Source organism: Anneissia japonica, unplaced genomic scaffold (genome assembly GCF_011630105.1).
Source record: "Anneissia japonica isolate Jap-2015-1 unplaced genomic scaffold, ASM1163010v1 scaffold287848_len282238_cov107, whole genome shotgun sequence".
Lineage (NCBI taxonomy): Eukaryota > Metazoa > Echinodermata > Crinoidea > Comatulida > Comatulidae > Anneissia > Anneissia japonica.
In genome coordinates, this window is record NW_022701964.1 from 249,068 (window position 1) to 269,461 (window position 20,394).

The 20,394-nt window shown below is 34.1% G+C and overlaps 1 protein-coding gene across 1 annotated transcript in view; it reads right to left on the reverse strand.

Moving 5' to 3' along the window:
- Positions 1-19,727, reverse strand: part of LOC117103769 (ubiquitin-conjugating enzyme E2 T-like) — a 22,842-nt gene extending 3,115 nt beyond the window's left edge. Inside the window, exons 1-5 of the mRNA XM_033244386.1 lie at positions 19,516-19,727; positions 12,323-12,392; positions 5,196-5,301; positions 4,492-4,590; positions 1,914-1,991 (exon numbers count right to left, since the gene is read on the reverse strand). Coding sequence (XP_033100277.1) covers positions 1,914-1,991; positions 4,492-4,590; positions 5,196-5,301; positions 12,323-12,392; positions 19,516-19,624 — 462 coding nt within the window. The 5' untranslated portion in view covers positions 19,625-19,727. The remainder of the gene's footprint in view (positions 1-1,913; positions 1,992-4,491; positions 4,591-5,195; positions 5,302-12,322; positions 12,393-19,515) is intronic.
- Between the last annotated feature and the right edge of the window lie 667 nt (positions 19,728-20,394).

A 20,394-nucleotide genomic window follows, 5' to 3' on the forward strand; every position in this document is an offset into this window, starting at 1 on the left:
TTGGTAGAGCAAATATAATGTAGGTAGACAACGATACGTGTAAGGATTTTATTTTCGACTACTGCAGTTTCATGCAATGTGCAATCGTCAGGTCTGAGTTATTGAGCAGAAAGGATGGTATACATATACGTGTTGTGGAATTTACTGGTGGGAGAAAATGTTTCCATTAGGAACAGGTATATTATAAGTGATGGGCGTGAGGTTTGTAGAAAGTGGGCGTGGAAATTAACAGTTCTTGAGCAAGTATTTGTTGCGGTGACGACAGGCGGAGATCAACTCTGATCGTTTGTTTAATGTTTTGTTACGGTCAGATGCGATGATGTAATACTTTTCTGTTAGGCATAGGTTGCAGCGTTTAGTGATATTGTTATATGGGGGTGCTCGTTTTATTATGTTCCATTTAATGGTGAAGGGGGTGTTGCTATCTTTCAGTTATATATATTTTGACAGTCTCGTGCTGTTCTGATGCTTGCGATGATTAAAGGAGTGCTTGTGTGTGGTGTATCTGCATTTGAAGGTGTTCTCCGTTAATCCAATGTACTGTTTCGTGTCGTTTTGAGTTGTGATTTCGGCTTTGGAGACCACGTTCTGGGTGAGGCAGTTTCCATCCAGCGAGCACTCATTTTTCCGTCTGCAGTTGCAATTGCCGTTTACAGGATCAGGTTGTCCGTGGTTTAGTATTTTCTTGTTGTGTAAATTTATTATGGTACCCATGTTCTCCATACAGCTGTAACTAACTTTTACGTTGTTTTTTTTTTTTGAATAATTTGTGTAGTGGGTTTGTAGGGGGAAAGTGCTTATGAATAAGGTTCAGGAATGATTTGCCGATGTTGGTGGCGATGTTCTTGCTGAATGGAGGATTGTACCAGATGATGTTTCTCTGTCGTTTCTGCTTTCGTGGATTCTGTGGCTGAGGGGGCTCGTATTTAGGATCGTACGTGAAACTGGATGCTTGTAGCGCATCCATGTATGGTGGTGATGCGTTCCAATACGTTGCCTCACTGTCGGATAAGTCGCATATTCTCAAAATAGGCCTAAAATATATTGTTTTATTTTAGGCCTTCTTCAAAATACCTATGCCACAGCAGTTGATTTTTTTTGCCCTAAAACCAAAATAGTTTCATGCATGCCGACTTGCCGATCGGTTAAAGCGTGAGCCCTGACTGAACTCTGCAGAAACTTCACGAACTTCGCATCACAATGTAAAACACAATGTCGGAAAACTTTTCTTTGACGCATGCGCATTTGCATAAATGTCTACACACATAAGCACACACATACTACACACAATAAAAAACAAAAGAAATGTGACTAGGAGTGATTACAATAGTTCCTATTGCATTACATGCATAGGAACTAAAAAGCTGCATGGGGTGTCAGAGGCTATATTAAAACAAACTTAATAGGGTCCTATATTAAAACAAACTGCATAGGGTGTTAAAGGCTATATTAAAACAAACTGCATAGGGTGTCAAAGGCTATATTAAAACAAACTGCATAGGGTGTTAGAGGCTATATTAAAGCAAACTGCATATTGTTAGATGCTACATAAAAATAAACTGCATAGGGTGTTAAAGCTATATTAAAACAAACTGCATATTAGATGCTACATAAAAATAAACTGCATTGTTAAAGCTATATTAAAACAAATTGCATCTGGTATTAGATGCTACATAAAAAGAAACTGCATAGGGTGTTAAAGGCTATATTAAAACAAACTGCATAGGGTGTTAGAGGCTACATTAAAACATACTGCATAGGGTGTTAGAAGCTATATTAAAACAAACTGCATAGGATGTTGTCATGAAATGGCTGCAGGTAGGTGCTGGATTACGTGATAGTTATAGTTAATATATTGTAGAATGCACTATCAATCCACAATTATTTATGTCGAAGAAAACATATGAACTCACCGTAGTTAAAGCATGTTTATTTGTCCATGTTACAGCCGTCTTCATAAATTGCTCACGATTATACTTAAATTCATTTGACTATAAGATAATATTTACATACAAAAAATACATTAGATTTTAGATAGCTTTACTAAGTAAAAGTAACAGTTATCAACACTTCAAATAGTAAAGAATATAATCTGTATGACCAAACAATATGATTTAAAACATGGCACATTTAGAAACACTTTTACTATAGAAAAAAAAAATATATATATATATATATTTTATTTGCCTTTCTGACAAATTGAAATAGATACTTATAATTGCACAATGAAATAATAAACAAATAAGAAAAAATACAATACAGTTGTACAAAACTAATTTTGTGACAAACATTTCCAATTTTATGGACCATGGTGTATTGAATTTTCCAGTCAGTGCTAGTGGAATTTGCAAAATTGATTGGTATTGGAATCACTGTTGAATTTTCCTTTGAAAGACTGGTATACCCAATTGCACCAAGTTACAATACGAACAGACAGGCTTTACATTGTGGTTGATTGTAACGTTGCAAGCACAATGAAAACTGTAGTCTGATTAGTTTACAGTATAATGCTAGTCTTATGTTGCCCTCAACCCAACTGACAAGTTGCCAGTAGCGCTCAAGCCAAATTTTATTCCAATTTGGGAAACTACACAACTGAACTGTTGTGCAGTAGTTGAGCGCTTACGTTGCTTCCGATTGTAGATCTATGGTAGTGTTGCTATGTTAGTGCGCACACATGCATCAGGCATGAGGGAATTTCATATTTTTCCACTTGTTCCCAGACAAGTACCTTTGAAAGATGCACTTGTCCTGAAGACAATTTTATTTGTCCCAATATTCATCATATTGCGCAATAATCATAAAAAATAACATAAAAGTAAAGTATTTTTGCTATGGCCCTACAACATTAAAATTCCTACATGCATACTGCATTGATCACGCAAAAATGTTTTTCTTTCTCTTTTTAATTTGCAAGAATTAAAACGACAACTGCAAGTAAAAATTTCTCAGGCATGGTTGATTCCTACGATGCACGAGTTCTCATTCACACGTTGACAGGACTGTGTTTTATGACGTTATTTTTTTTTAGGGGGAAGGGGGTGCGCGGTGGCCATACTATATGATTGTACCCCTCTAGAAAAAGAGATGCACCGAATCGTAAATACTGTACTTGTGTTCCTACTATCAAGCACTCAATTTTCTGCAAAATATCCATGGAAATCGGCACATATTTTCGAAATGTGGCGATGGATTTCTTGGCCTAATATTTTTTGCGGGGAATATTTTACAGCCTGACACATCCTCATTTCATTTATTGCAAAATAAATAAAATTGCTTACATCTCAACGAAAGACAAGCAATGTAGGCCTATATAACTATGAGCATGGGCAGAGGGGGAGGAATTCCTTCTACTAGTCCCAGAGAATCTCCTAGACGGCGAAATATTTGGGACGGGAAAATGATTCATAGGCACTAAACCCATAAATTTTTAACTTAAGTTTTACAAGATTTGGATTTTATATACACATTATCATCATCACTTAGTGAATGATTTTTTAGTTACTTTAACAACTCTATATCCCAATTTAACTACCCTTCTTAGTCTGTCTAGATTGTCTTCCCCACACGTGCAAATAGACTAGGCCTATTTTGAAGTTCGCCTAAAGGCTGCTGTTCATATTCGTACTCGAAAATAATTACTAGTCTTGAAGTCCAGACACTTCATGTCGTCCAACTCAACTTATCAACTAATGGCTGTGCGACCAAAATCTTTGTATATGTCTGGTATTTATAGACTAGACCAGTGCGAATTTATATTGTAAACAGATCATGTGCAGCAGGCCCAGGCGGCTGATAGCTTACAGGTACGATACGTTGGGAAAATATGTAGGTCTGCTGTATGTGTAAACATACAACAGATCTGGCTAACATTTAATGATTAAGAATAAATTTTCAATCTTTACTGCAGGAAATAACAAGTTTTAAATTGAGTAGGCCTACATTTTTTTCTTTTAAACCGTCAATAAATCGCGGGATTGTTTGTGACTCTAACTTGATGAACACTGTGCTATGCGTAACCATGGCATAGTGCGTTTTCTGTTTGATCTTTCTTTGTGCGCCGACAATTTGTTACTAAAATATGCTGCGCATTGTCAAGCGTCAGACTTTTTATGAAGTACTGTGAAAGCATTATGCATTACATGTAGTAGTCTATTCTAAAAGTGCTTGTCCACGAACAAGTGGTCCTGAAAATTCTTGTTGTCCGACCGTAAAAAACACTTGTCCCGGGCATCGGGCAAGTGGGTTTGCTCATGCCTGTGCATGTAATAGACCAAAATTACTCAGTTAATACCGTCCCATAGCTATTCAGTCGCTTGTCAGTTTCTTTGAATTGCAGCAAAATAGGACATGGGCAACTATGAGGAACTCGTGATAGAAACACTCATGTCATCTCAAATGGCACCACTCACAGTTGCTGGCAAATTTCCAAATGTCAGTTGATTCGTGTCGCAGAGCGACATTAGCTCACATTGGTAAACCAATACTTACAATGTCATGCATGAGAGGATCATCTGGGTTTGGGTCAGACATCAGCAGTTGAATGGACGTCAATAATGTCAACAGGTTCAAAGATGGCTTCCAATTTCCCTTTTAAGAAAATATCAGGAAAATTTAATACAAAATTATATAAACCGTTAATTAACCAATTAACCTCTATCAAGTGCAGTATCAAATATCATTTAATATATACTTAAATAAGGCAGTCAGACTAAGGATATCACAAAATGTTTCACATCCCCAACGATGTTCTTATCAAGCAGTTTATCTTAATCAGAATTTAAGATTTCAGAATATGGCAAATATACATATATACAGTAAATATATAGTGTAACATTTTAAAATTGAATTAACATTCAAAATCACATATAGACCTAAATAATATATATAATATATATCTGTCTCTTATACACATCTCAGGACTGTGTTTTATGACGTTATTTTTAAATATTTACTCAAGGGAGTAAGCAACTTGAGCTCAAAGCACAGGTAATGGACATCATACTAATAAATATATATATATATTGCTTTTGCTCTTTATGAATTAGCACAGTTGAACCCAAAATGGCATTGAAAAATTGTCTGACTTTGATGAAATTCGACTTAAAGATCGTTAATTAATGGAAAACACAACAATTTCACATGTAAAATAACTTTAAAGCAAAGTCGACTTAGGCAAGTTTAACTGTACTTACACTTGGAGGCATCTTCAGGATGTCCAGGCATATTCGTCCAGCAGCATCAATGTTGGGATGATAAATAGGTGTAACAAATCGTACCTTGGGTGGCTCAAATGGATATCTGCAACAGAAAAGGCATTAAAAAGATTTACAATAATTTTCGTCCACATCAAGCTTTTCTATACAGCATTATAGAATTTCATATTCCAACAATTGAACCAGCCTTATACTGTACAATACAATACATTCTGGTCATTATAAAAAACAAGTAGATTTGAAAGCGAGATTTTTTTTATATACCTTATTTATCAAACCCTCCAACTGCCAATAATGGTAATTTCGAAAAAAAAATAAATAAATAAAAAATAAAAAAATTGGCCAGTTAGCACACCCTCTGATATAAAAATAGAAATTTTAGAAACAAATTTATTTTTATTTTATTTTCGAGCCTTCTATAGACAACCTAAAAAAAAAATCATCTTAAAGCCGTAGGCCTACAAACAATTACAGCCGAGGTACATTTTAGTCAGTCTCTGATTGTTTTAGTGTTGAGCTTTTTCCTTACTGTTGGAAAGGTACCTTTATCAATTGATTGATTGGTTTTATGCTTATATTGGCTTTTTCGATTTTGATCCATCATATTAATATAACAAAACAGTTAGTTTTATTTACGTTTCAACGGTGTGGACAATATTATTATTACTATGAATATCTATACAATACAATATTTAATTAACTACAGCAGAATTGCTGACTGACTTGTTAGTGTTAATCTGCACTCATTTTCAAGCGTAGCAGTACACTGAACCACTGGGTGGTAGTGAGACACAACGATGCAACCATAGGTCCATGATGATGCAACCGTAGGTCTCAGAGCTGATAGTAGAGTGGGTGCCTTAACGTAAAAATATGGAAGAATCGTTATACGGATGACAACATTTTAATTTTTGGTGGAGATACTTTTATCAACATGCTTGTCAAGAAAATATCTGTAAACCAAAATAAAAAATCTTATTTTTGGGGTAAAAAAACACATTTTTGGGAAAAAAATATGATTTTCAATATTTTGGTATTTTTAACTATTGTAGTGCAAGACTTACATGTACATATAGGTTTAACATCAATGTTATCATTATTTAGTAGAAATATCCAAATAAAAATGAAAAAATATAAAGAAAATAAAAGACTTTGGATGGAAAAATAGCTTTTGTACCAATCTAGATTTATAGATTAATAATTGTATTACCTATGAAAAAAAAAGCCAAATCTCATACAGACAATTTTGAAAAATCTCTGGAGCCAAAAAAATTACATTTTTGTGGTGAAAAATTGAATTTTTGGTGTAAAAATTGAATTATTGGATAAAAATATGGTTTTTTAATAATATTTTTGTATTTTTCACTATTACCCTGGTGTAGTACAAGGCCTACATGTACAAACAGGTTTAGAATCTATATGGTCATTCTTTTTTCACAAATAAGCAAATAACTATGAAATACTTTTATCAACATGCTCTTTAAGAAAATATCTGAAACAAAAAAAAAACACCCAATTTTTTGACACTTTTTTGAGTTAAAAACATGATTTTTTGGTAAAAAATAGAGAATTTTTTGACATTTAAACTACAGTATAACTGGTATGCTTTGCATGTAAAAATTCTAATCAACAGTATACCTCACTGGTTGATAACATGTCAGAATCTGACAAAAGTTTTAAGAAAAACCCAGATTTTTGGCCATTTTTTAGGATAAAAATATGATTTTTTAAATTAAAAAATATATATTTGTTGACATTTAAATTAGCTCTGCACGTAAAAATATATTTTAACCAATATCATATATCTCACTGATCAATAATATCAGAATATGACAGTTTAAAAAAAATCCCAATTGTGCCCATTTCTGGGTTTTAAAAAGACGACTTTTGGCACAAAATAGATTTGATAGGTGTGAAAATACATTTTAACCAATAGAGTATTATATCTCACTAGTCAATAATATAGCAGAATCTTACATAAAGGCATTAAAAATTGATAAAAAATTTCGATTGTCTACACATTTACAAATTAACTGCAGTTCTCTGTATGGAAAAATACAAGTTAACCAATATATTACCTGATTAGTCAATATAGAATCTTACAAAAGGTTTATACAAAATCCCAAAATTTGTTGGTGGCCGGTATAAAAACTGATTTTTGGTAAAAAAAAAATGTTTTGTTGAGATTTAAACTATATCCTGATATGCTATGTATTATACCGCACTGATCAAGTATTAGAGTGTCAGGTTTAAAAAAAATGTTAGACCATTTTTGGGATGAAACACAGTTAATTTTTGGTAAAAATAGAGGTCTGGGCTTTTGTTTTGGTTAGACGCTCTCATAAAGCTTATAATGATTGCCCGAATTTGACCCTCACTGGGCTCACCCATAGTCTACCAAGGCCTATAAGGATTCCCGTAGACAGTTTCGATGGGGGTGGGGATGCGTCTTGCTAGCAACATGGTCTTTAGGCTGCATGCCACCTATGGCTCCAAGAGTGATCTAGGACAGTGCCCTTGGTGGTAGTTTATGGACAAAGCCATGGAAGCTCAGACAGTGAGGGAGGGCCTTGGCCTATAATGGATTTCTGAAACCCATAAGTTAGTGAAATGCTACTTAAATTTGCATTCATTTTGGCGTTGTTGGAGACCTGAAGAAGTAACGCCTCATGTGCTGACATCTGTAAGCCTTGTGGCAACAAAAATGTGGATCAATCCGCAAAATAACAAATTCGTACCACAGATTAAACATTAATGGAGAACAGTTAGCAAAGGAAATGCATACTATAGCATTTGGTGATAATTAGTAACGATAATGAAAATACAGTAGGTACAACAATAGCGTTTTGAGAGCTATACAGAGTGAGTAAACTTGCCATAGCAAAATCCAAAATGCGACTGTCCCACTTCTCTACCCTTTTCATTAATTTTACAGAGTGTGATATACCACATCATTATTTATTGGAAAAGGAAGAGCACTTCTATTCCCCTCCCCCTCTGGGGACAGAGTTTTTTTCTTTCCATAAGCAAACATCAATATAAGTAGTTCGACTCCTGTATCCTGACATTTGAGCGACTCACTATTCTTTAGTATGACACTGACAGGACCAGTAGGCCTACATCAGTATCAATAAGGTCTCTCAGAATAACAATGACCTTGCGCATCCACTCACCCATGTGTTCACAGCGGCCTGTTTGGATGACCAACCAGAAGCAACTATTATGGCTGCCGTAAGTTCATGTATGAGATTAAAAACCAGACTTTTAAAAAAGTGACATTTTCGTAACAAGAAATCTTTTACAGGTATTTTCTTTATTTTTTTCATTCTTGTTTGCTTATTTGTGACAAAATAATGACCATATAGATTCTAAACCTGTTTGTACAAGTAGGCCTTATACTATAATAGTCAAAAATACTGAAATATTAAAAACCATATTTTTTCCCAAAAATTAAATTTTTTACACCAAAAAGTCAATTTTTACACCAAAAATTCATTTTTTACACCAACAATTTTTTTTTGCCCCAGAGATTTTTCAAAATTATATGCTCATACTAATATCTGTACCAAATTTAGCACTTTTGTCATCCAAGTAATTCAATTATTAATCTATGCACAAGGTTAAAATCTAGATTGTTACAAAAGTAACATTTTTGTCCAAAAAGTCTTTTATTTTCATTATATTTTTTCATCTTTATTTGCTTATTTCTTACTAAATAATAAGCATATCGACTCTAAACCTCTTTGTCCAGGTAGGTCTTGCACTATAATAGTGAAAAATACCAAAATATTGAAAACTGTATTTTTTACCAAAATTGCGATTTTTTACCCCAAAAATAAGAAATTTGTTTTGGGTTCCAGAGATTTTTCAAAACTGTATGCCTATATTAATATCTGTACCAAATTTGGCACTTTTGTTATCCGTGCAACGATCCTGACGCTAAGGCACTCAACTATGAACACTCTATGCTCTTAAAACATGCTCTGCATGAGACCGCACCGCGGTGGTACGATGGACTTGTATTGCTCCACCGCGAGCGACTAAAAAATAGTAGGCTATAAATTCGTACCAAAAATTTCATTTGTTAACGACGACAAATGGTTTACCATTGACAAATTTTTGGGTAATATTATTAGTGGAGGAATACAACATATGAAATGTGTGACGAAAGAAAAGACAGTACGCTGTAGTGTGGATGATGAAGCACCAGGTCGTCTTTATTTCGAGGTTGCGGAATGAAGAGTACTGTGCATGAAGGTAACAAATCCTGAATTTTAAACACCTTATTTCTTTACTTTTATGTAAGTTCGTAATACACAAACGTCTAGTTCAGGGGTTTATTTAAGAGCCGGCGGCCGGCGCATTCGATCGGCTACTACAATGTTTTCGCCGGCTACTTCAATCAATGCTGTACAAAAATTAATACAAAAACCACCAATATAAATAGCGCAACAGGCCTGTAAAGAACCTTATTTCCCTACACGAAGTTAATTTGCAATAGTATGCACTCATTTCGTTGTTCCTTTCTGTGTAAAGTTCGTTAAAGTGTCTACCAATTTTCAGACTCCATGTTTGACTTTCATGAACTCGCGGCGTAAACAAAATTAAAGTTAAAAGTTCGGCAGTCGCGTCTGGGTGAGTCCATCAAAGAAGCCACGCCTCCAAATCACATGTTAGCCAATAAGATAATAGAAATTTCTCCTCCACCACATGCTCAGGTGATGACGATTTACATCGCCCAAACTCTTTTTCCGTACATTGGGTTTTCTTTCCGCGGAGAAGAAAAAAACAGATCGTCATTTAAAATTAATTTGTGTATGACTATGAACCTTTTATTTTCATTTCATTTTTATTTTACTAGCCCTCTTTGTGATGACATAGATATTTCGGAAATGATAAATAATTTTAAAGCCGAACCAACTATATTGAATGCTGTTACACTCACAATTTCAGAGTCATAGATAGTACAATAATTAAAACGGCAGAGCAAGCCAAAATCGTCTCAATTCACATCACATGAGACATTTTTTTTTCAATGTGGTATCCATTCCTTTTCGATATCTGCGTAAATTTTAGAACTATTTTTTGCTCTCCTTAGATGTTTTCTTCAACGCAGATCTAGGGCAAAGGCCTAAATGGTGAATCCCCACAAATTTCAACATGTTTGTGAAAAGTAAACAACTTATCATTATAAAAATTGTATTTTCAATTTATTTTGGTGGATTTTATTAAATGTGTATAAACTTAAAAAAGAATGTATTTCAATTATTGAATCAATATTCTGACCTTAAATTCCGATGTTGAGCTCGAAAAATTCGTAAATTCTAGGCCTATTCTGTATACTAATCAAGGAGGTTCTGATCATCACTGCATGTGATTGCACATGTGCAACCACTGTGCAGTGTATACTAAGAAGTTCAAATGGGAAACTAATTTTCCGTACCATATGACATACCACGATGTTATCATCATCAATCAATGTGTTTGAATCGATATTAGGACTACAGGAAAATAATTTATTGATAAACATTGTTCATTTTGTAGGATGCTTGAATACCATACAAAATTAAGGAATATCATATGAGTGAGTTCTGTATGTGTGTAAACTTGTCTATTTCTTAGCTAGCTAAGTCCTGGTATTAGCAACTGAGGTGGCTGCAGGCTTATGGCGCCTAAGCCTGCCTAGGCCTAGATACTGTAGCCTACACAGTGGCTGTAGGCCTATCTAACCTAGGCCTAAACTCACGATACGATATTTTCAGCTATTGTATGATATTCCTCTCATGAATTAAATTTAGGCATTTTGAGATTCGCGAAGGTTTAATGTCGCGAAAACGGCCGAAATTATCAATTCACGAAAGTTTCTGGTTTACAGTATCTATTTAGGCTAGGCCTATGTATGAAGAATATGTAAAAATATCTTTTTTACAGCTCAGTAGCTGATTCTGAAAACTGTTAAAAAAAAAAATGATGTAGAGAAATTCCATTCAAATGGGCTCTAAAACCTTGGAGGCAATGGCGCTTCCCCCTTGACCCCGATGGGGGGCCTAGGCGGCACCCCCTATACCCCCGACCTATTTTAATTTACTCTCCTGTTACTTTCAAATTTCTCCTGCTACTCAAATTCATAAATAAACCCCTGCTAGTTAGTAAGTGCCTGTTTATTTAGAAACTGTTAATACAAAACCTTGCGCTGAATTTTGAATAAACAATTTCTGAAAACGAAAACGCCAAACACGCTGTCAACGGAATTGCAACGGGTTGAATGAGTTGGATTCTTGCAATAATACTGTCCAGTACTGTAGCTATCACAAAGATATTTCAGTTATAGGCATAGACTGCACATGGGCTACGGTTATTTACTCACATTAATATTTTTCTAGGCTACGCAGATGCATCTTCATCTCTCGCCCTAATCTAGCGTAAAGTCTACTCTAGGTCCTCCGAATCGAGAGATTATAACCGGGGGGTTACACATTGTGGTCACTGTGTCAAATGAAATTATGCCATTGGTACATTCTGGTACTCAGATACACGACAGTCAGTCATTTTCCAGCAGGGCATGAAAATGTTTTCAACACGACATATGCATGTTGTAAGTTAAAATTTCATCGGATAGACTATGGTTTAGCCTTACCTTTTTGGGAGTCCCCACCGAATGTCGGTATGAAAACAACGTAAATTCAATCAAGTAAATTTTATCAAACGTAAATATGATTTAGTTTTTAGTTCAATGCAACATCCGATAGACTCTATAAAGAATTTGTTAACGGTAGCAGTCCCGAACTAGGCTAGGCCAAGCTGAGTAGGCCAAGCTGTCCAAATCATCACGGTAAAAGTGGCTGTCCGAAGTAATTTTTGGCCATCCAAAAGGCGGACGGGCGGCTCGCTGTGTTACATGCAAGTACTGAAAAATGTTTGTGAATTGAAAATTGATAATGAGTCTGACATGAATATTTTCAGAGTAGGCAGATATAAAAGTTTACACTTTCTCTTTTTTGTACACCTTTTGTACCTATGTATGTAAAATGTTTCTTGGACAACAACATTTTCTAAGGAGTTCCTGTATACTAAAATTCATTTAAAAAAAATTGTTTTGTACTTACCTTTCTGGGAGCTGAATTTCTAAATGAAAAAGTCCACCATTATAAGGAGTGTTTTCTGCCCCAATAATTTCTGCAAACAAATTTTAAAAGTACAGTAGCAAAGACTGGATTAAACAACATTGCTGGAATTTCAAACTTTAATCTTGTGTCATTCATAATTTCAATTGCTAATACATAAACATTACAGATGGGACAATTATGAAATTTCATACAGTATATACTGTATGTATTACGGTAAATGAATATTAACAAATTTGTTTATAAGGGATACAAAAAGATAACTGTGCACAAAAATATTGTCCAACAGATGTACTGTTCAAAAAATCTTTATCATTTTTATATGTCCCATCTCTAAAACAAATATTTAATGTCAAATATTCGGCCTACTTTAAAAATATCCATCAAAAAATGAAAAAAAAAGATTTTTTTTCAGTTAACTTTGATATATACAGTAGCTACTTTGACAATTAGTCAAAATTATAAACCCTCATGTACCAAAATTGTTGAATAATCCTTTACCGTACAAAAGTAACGTACATGTAACCAAACACCGACATTTACCTATAGGTCAAAACCACTAAAAACTGCCAATTCACTTTTCAAAATTTTCGAAAAAAAAAAAAAAAAATTGTCTTAATAACTTAAAAAATCAATTATGACAATTTGAATAATGATTCAGAAAAATATGAATACGTAATCTTGTCAACTTTTATTTTTGTCACCAACATTAGGAAACAGTTAAAAATCATTCATGAAACCTACATTACGATGCGTTTTAATAAAATAAAATTCTCATGCAAAATGTTCATGGTAACTAATTCGCATCGCAAATATACTTTCACTGTTGCTCTCCACAATAGTGTGCAGACAGTTTTTGGGCACTTTTGTATATTTTTATTTGGTAAACTGTATTTTTGTGATGGTAAATTTAAATGTAAATCCATAAACATCACATATACTTTTTATATTATTCCTATGATATTTGTTCTAAACTCTTTAGTTACGAACCAAAAGATTACCACTTGTATGCACTTGTAACCTGCAGTAAAAAGGTTCTTAGTTAAATATTCAAAAATGTACCAGTCAAAACTGATAACGAATGTTACGAGGAAGTGTAACATACTGTATGTTACAAGGAAGTGTAACGTATGTTACATCTTCAACAAACAAAAGCACTCATGTTTAAAAATATTCCGAAATTGTTAAGTGCCAACATCTTCAACCTGTCAAAAACATTTATCTACGAAAACATTGAGTATTTGATACCAACATTTAACCAACCAATTAAAAATAATCCTGTTTTAAAAACACACCCAGGATTTAAGCAATAGACAAACATGCTACCAACGAACTTTTAGATCTGCAATCTAAATGCAAGACCACATAATTTCATTAACTTTTTAGTCAGCTTGAATTTAAGCTCTTGTATCCATGGTGATATATTACTGTTATGATATCTATAAGAAACTAACAAAAAGTGTTGCTATTAAACTAAACCCCAAGATATCAAATTAAATCCCAATAAAAGCCACGTAACCTACGTTACCTCCTACGGAACCTAAAGTTCCCGTTTGTAGAGAAGAAATTGAATCAAAAAGCTCAGATTCCAATTCACTGTCCAATGTAACTTTCAAGTAAACATGTTGATGATTGAAAAACAAGCAATTGTCACATTGTTAACTTCTTATTTTATTAAAGAAAGTTTTTTTTAATTAGGAAGGAGACACGAAACCTACGTTACCATTATACCGTATGTGGTAAATAATTCGTGTCTATCATTAAATCAATCTTACTTAAAGAATATGATCTGTGTATGTTTAAGGACTATTTGGTGCATGCTTACATGCATGGCTAATTTTCTCAAAATAGTGTACTAGGCCAAGGAATTTAGCGAATTGAAAATTGAAACATTACGTTACAATATTATGAAATATACGTTACGATCTAATCACATGGTTAACAATCAGTACACTCCCAAGGAAACTGTTCTTGATTGAAAATATTATTTTAGTAAAAACAAATAGTCCTTCAAGTTTTTAATGTGCAATGTTTTCAGATACTATTGTACAGAAATATTAAGTATTATAAAGAAATGACAAAAGCCTTATCTTCAACTAAATTTTAAGTCAGGTTTCTTCAGAAATATCAACACGTTACTTCTACTACGCCGCAAAGTAAAAAGCGTCTCGTTGCCAACCGCACCCCCTCAACGTCAAACAGCAGTTTACAAAGCACGTCGTGATTTTAGTTAATTTTACGTAGGGCTCAGTAAATACTACAGTAACGTATGTTTCGGTAACGTAGGTTTTATTTTAACTTCATCGTGTGTTAAAAATATGTTGCAATCACCGAAGCCACCTACAATTTACTACCTGAAGTGCAGATATAAAGCTATACATAAACCCAATATCTCGCATGCATCAACCGTTCTATTTTTGGCGACAGTGGTAACGTATGTTTCATTTCTTAAGTATACAGGCGACAAAACACCACTTTCTTAGATTTTTTCTTTAAACTGGTGATTTATATTGCCCTCAAATTTACCCAGGAAGAGAAAACTTAGTCACTTGATTTTTATTAATGATGAATAATTCATTTTTAATTGAGTATGCATAATATGTCCAACTGCATGACCCGGTAACGTATGTTTCATCAAATGTTGCGACACAATTAAGTCGGAAAATAAATATTCTAATAAAAGAATGTGATCATGTTGATTATTTTTTGTCTTGTAGGCAATAAACAAAATTTGCTATATTAACTAATTTTAAAGTGACACACCTCCTTATTTTTAAATTATATATCAATATATTTAAATTTAGTGCTTTGGTACATCAATGTATTGTCCCGTTTACAATATTCAATGAACCATATCTCCAAAAGTAATCATACCTAAATGCTGAAATTTCAGGGCATTCTAGCTTTACATGTTGTTACCATGTATCAAAAGTGATATTTGTCATTACTTTCGTAACTTTTGATTAATAATAAATAAAATGTTTGCGACACACTATTTGGCTAATTGGTAAATGTTAGTGGTTTTGACCCTACAGTATGTAGCCGCTAAGTCTTTAGTTACATTTACATTATACTGTACAGCGAAAATATTTACTTCATCATGCATAAAAGAGTGAAACTTAAAACATCCAATTCATTATTTTTATTTTATTAAATGCTATTGTTTGAAAGTAAAAATATGAATTCACACAAAACATTTTATTATTTCATTAATTTTTATGAATTGGTAGCCATGAGAGGTTGTCACAAACTGTACATTGAACAGTTACTGTAGTTACAGCACAACTTAATACCTCCTTGTCTATCTAAAATCACCCTATTTCTGTAAGGTGAATCACCGAAGATTCACAAGATATAATTATCATCATATTATTAAAGATGCCTAATGGAATATGATGGAAAAGAACATCTTAATTGTTACGTCAAATTAAAATATTAACATTGAGCAATTAATGGCATGGTGGATACAGTAAAATGATATAAATGCAAAATATAAATTTCTGATAAAGATTCGTGTACATACATTCTTAATAATAGTCATATTTTTCCTTAAAACAATAAAAAAACACACATTTTGTTACTCAGTACTTGGTGAATGTACACATACAGGAATTATGACCGGTTGAGCTGCTGACAAGTTGAGCCGCCGGTCATTTCTATGAAATGCCAAGCGCGTCTCTCAGTGAATGTAATGCGTTAATTGTGGCGTATTTTAATTAACTTATTCGTTATTTGTACTATTTTGTTAAATATTTTTGGGGAGTAATTCAATTAATTTACTCGATTTACTATTATATTAAATATTTTTGGGGCGTATTTCAATTTATTTACTCGTTCTTGGTACTGTTGTTTTGGATGTATATTGATAATTACAGTAAGAAAAACTAATCGAAAGTGACAGTGTTGGCATTTTTGCATCATTTTATAAGGAATTTAGCAAATTTTGCAACAAAGGTGCAACTTCATACAACTTCATTTATTTCATTTTATCTTTATAAAAATGTAGTTACATAAAATAATTAAAATTCTAATTTTCAATTACACAACTTATCACGAACGGCAATACGAGCAAATCAACGACTGACAAGACTGTGGGATGAATATGTAGCTGGTATCCGGGGGGTTCATTCACTGATGACATCAGCAAACCGACTGATCAAATACCATGAAGATAAAACCACTAGGGAACATTTTCATTTCAAAATTTTGATTAGCAATGTTTGCTAATCAAATTGAAAATTGAGTAGCAATATCACATTTTTGTATAGCATTTTCCCCCCAAAAATTATTATCGAACTATTATGATTTTACAACATTCAAGGTCCATGCAGGCTTCCAAAAAGTAATTCACTCAAGAAAAGCCCATGATGAAGAAGTCCCACCACTTCAGATGATGAAGATGAACACAACATTGCAATTTATATTAGTTAAGCTTATTTTGGACGATAGAGTAAATTTACATTTTAAATTAAACATTCTTTTTGTATGTATACAATATTAATTATTGAAGTATCAATGAATGCTGTTTATTTGGAATAATCTATGTGAACATAGAGAAAGAACTTCCTTCTCTATGATGTGAACAATAAAATTAATAAAGTACATAGTGATGTCACAAAAATACAAGCGTTATTTTTTACCACCACGAATAATGGGGATGAGTTGACTGGATGGGCCATGGACGTCTGGGGATGAGTTAACATTGATAACAATGATAGGACAATAATGTTATCAACAGAACAAAAATGTCCTGATTATATTGTAAAAAAAATTAAGGTTGAGTTGATCAAGTCAAAAGTTCATATTAGGCCTACTGTACGAGGAATGTAACTTGATTCACTAGGCCTATTTTTTGTGTGGCAGACTTGACATTAATAGGCACAACATTACAGCAGATTACAGCTCTCTTGAAACCAGCAGTACGTACTTACCTGATTGAAAACCATTATGATAAAAAGAATCTTGCATGCTGGTTCTAAATTAAGTAAAGTACAGTATTTATAAACGAGAGTCAGGCCTAGCACTACCCTATCTAATCGTCATCTTGTTTATAATGCTGACAGGTTCCCAGTTGATAAGCTTCATTGCACACCATTTCAAAACATCATACCACAAGGTTGGGTTTGAGCGTGAATCGAATACGGCGGCGGGCAGAAGGCCGTCAAAGAGAAGAGCACTGACGCTGACTGATTTTGAAGAACTTAAAGGTCATTAAAAAAACTCTTCAGAAGTCGGGAAAGCTCATTTCCGTCATAGGAATCATAAATTTTCCATTTTGAACCACCCATTTTGAACCACCCTCTTTCAAATCATGGATCCACCCCTGATTTTAATGTGGGTGCTAATACCTCATCACAGACAGTGCCTGGGTCACTAACAGTTGGATGGATGATTTTTTTTCTCATTTATCATCATAAATCCGGGATTTTAAGAGTATCAAATGGGTGTTTTCCTCGTCATACCTAACTCTCATTTGAAGTTCGTGTGGAAAAATACTAAATAAAGTAAAATATTTTGAAAGTTACTTTGGTGTTTCCGACTATTATTTTACTACTGTTTCATACTGTACATTAATTTGTTTGACTATTAAAGAGAAAACATTATATTTACATACCAGACTGAGGAAGGGCTGGAGAACATATTCATAGTCAAAGCAAACACATCATTAAATATATGTTCTCATTTTATAAGAATTACTTACATTGAATACCAATGCATGGATGGATGATTGTTTATAATGAATAGTCGTCTTCTAGTATAGTGAGGCCTATTAAATATTATTTTTAATTTAAACTCCCAGGAGGCTTTTTTTTTATCAACATTCAAAACACTATTGTGAAAGTAAACATTCAAAAAACCCACAATACATAGCATATTTTCCAATAAGGCCATGTAAAATAAAATAATTGGTTAGCATCCCCTCCTAACCATCAAAAAGGCCACAGACCCGATTTTTTAAAATTTTTTTTATTTTTTTACAAAACACTCACAAACTGCATTTAATATAGGTTTGTTTATCACCTGTCCGCACACTAGCCAGACCACTTGCAGTTCTATGCTCTACTGTTGTTCCATAGGCCTATACTGTAGCCACATGGTATCCATGATGCCTGTTGTGTTGAGGAGTGAATTGTGCATGCATAGAGATAATTGCATTCTGACGCTGTTATTCATAGGTGAAGTCTCTGCTTGCTATAGATGAATTACTGTATATAATTCCTTGTATGTAATTTTGGTCTCTGTTGTTTTTTTTGTTCTTTTTTAGCACTGTTTTTCCTTGCGAAATTCTTTTTTCATGTTCAACCCAAGAAAAAAAAAAAAAACCTCTCTCCTTACCACAAAAATTGATAACATATTAAGGATGCTAACCAATTGTTTTATTTTACATGGCCTAATGTTATTCTTATAAAGTCTTGCCTTTATATTTCATTGAAAAACGGATATAATAATTTGACTCTTTTCCAAATACAGGTCTTAAATTACTGTATTTATATGATGCCATCACTCGGCGCAACTAATGCATCCACAACAGACGCTAGGGGTGTTTTCCCCATACAGCAGATTGGGCTGACTCGCGTGCATTAAGAATAGCAGTCGACTCTCTTCTGTTATATACTCTTTGACTTTACACAAACCAACTTGTCGATGTCAAGGGTCATATGCTAAGTATCAATTTCGCCTATTTATTAGCTAAAACCGGAAACACTTGGAGCTGTCACCCCTTCAATTTTCTGTTTCGTAAAACGTGGCGTAACTATAGTAAATTATTTTTTTTCGGATAAAATTTTTTAAATGATCCAAAATGGCCAATTCAATTTCAAAATTTATTTTTTTCAAGTTTTCACTAAGTAAGGCCCAAGGGACAATACAATAGAACTTTAAATAAAAAAACCGCCAGATTATTATTTGCCTACGTTTCCGCATCCTGCAACAACCACACTACCAACGGAACTCTATTTGCGCGCTATACTTTCTATTGTTAAAAATCTGGTGGCCGAAATGATCTGAGACACTATGGCCTAGGTCTAGTTAATAGCTAGGAACTGGGCCATGCCTCTACTACTTGAGCCTAGCCTATTAGGGCCTACTTGTTTGTACGTGGTACCTACTGTAGTAGGCCTAGGCTAGGTCTAGTGCTTCGTGATTGACTGTGCCAAAACAAATTTTTAACTCACGGGCCTCAAGACTGTCGCTGCTATCACTCTTCATCGAACACGAAATACCAGGTGGCGGAGATCTCTCAAACATTTCTAACTCTCTCTTCATCCTTCCTAAACGCTGCATTTTAACACATTACAAACACAGTAGCTTTTTGACAACAAAACAATTGTTTTTCCGTCCTTTTTCTCGATCACCAATCGTTGGTCATGAAGAACGAGCTGTTCTGCATATCAAAGTGCGTTCCGCTCGACGACAGAACGCCCTCTACAAACTGTTGTGGATAAACTGCTGCGCTAAAGTACTGGATTTCCCGCACGATTAAATCGTATTGGTCTACAGGAGTTCGTGCTTTCAACCGGAGAGGCGCCAGTGGGGTCGGGGAGGGTGCTTAAGTCCTCCCCCCATCGGTCTGGTCAAGCCCCCCATCTGCCAAACTTGTCGGGTCAGTCGGACTAAAAAAAAAATAGGCCTAGTTTTCCCATGCCAGTAGTAAGGCCCACTGCCTACTCCAAACCAAATCAACTTGATAGAGGCCAATTTAACAAAGAAATTTTAACCCATAAGCATTAAATAGAATATTTTGTAAATAGCATTCAGTTTTCCATATTTTTTTGTGTTTGGTAATTGTTTGTACACAGGTCCCTCATCACAATAATGCAGTCTTTTTAACGCCAACATAATGTAATGGCTGCCAATGTCTAAAATCAGACGGCTACAAGCAGTACCAGTAAATCTGTCTCAGCAATCGCTTAGTCTGGGTCTGTCAGATCAGTCAAGCAGAACATAACAATGGTGAATCGAGTTTAATTAAATAGACTAGGTAAAAAATTTTAAAAAGAGGCCTAAAAATCAAGTTAGGGGGAGTGGAATGTTAAAAGCAGTCAACATAGCCA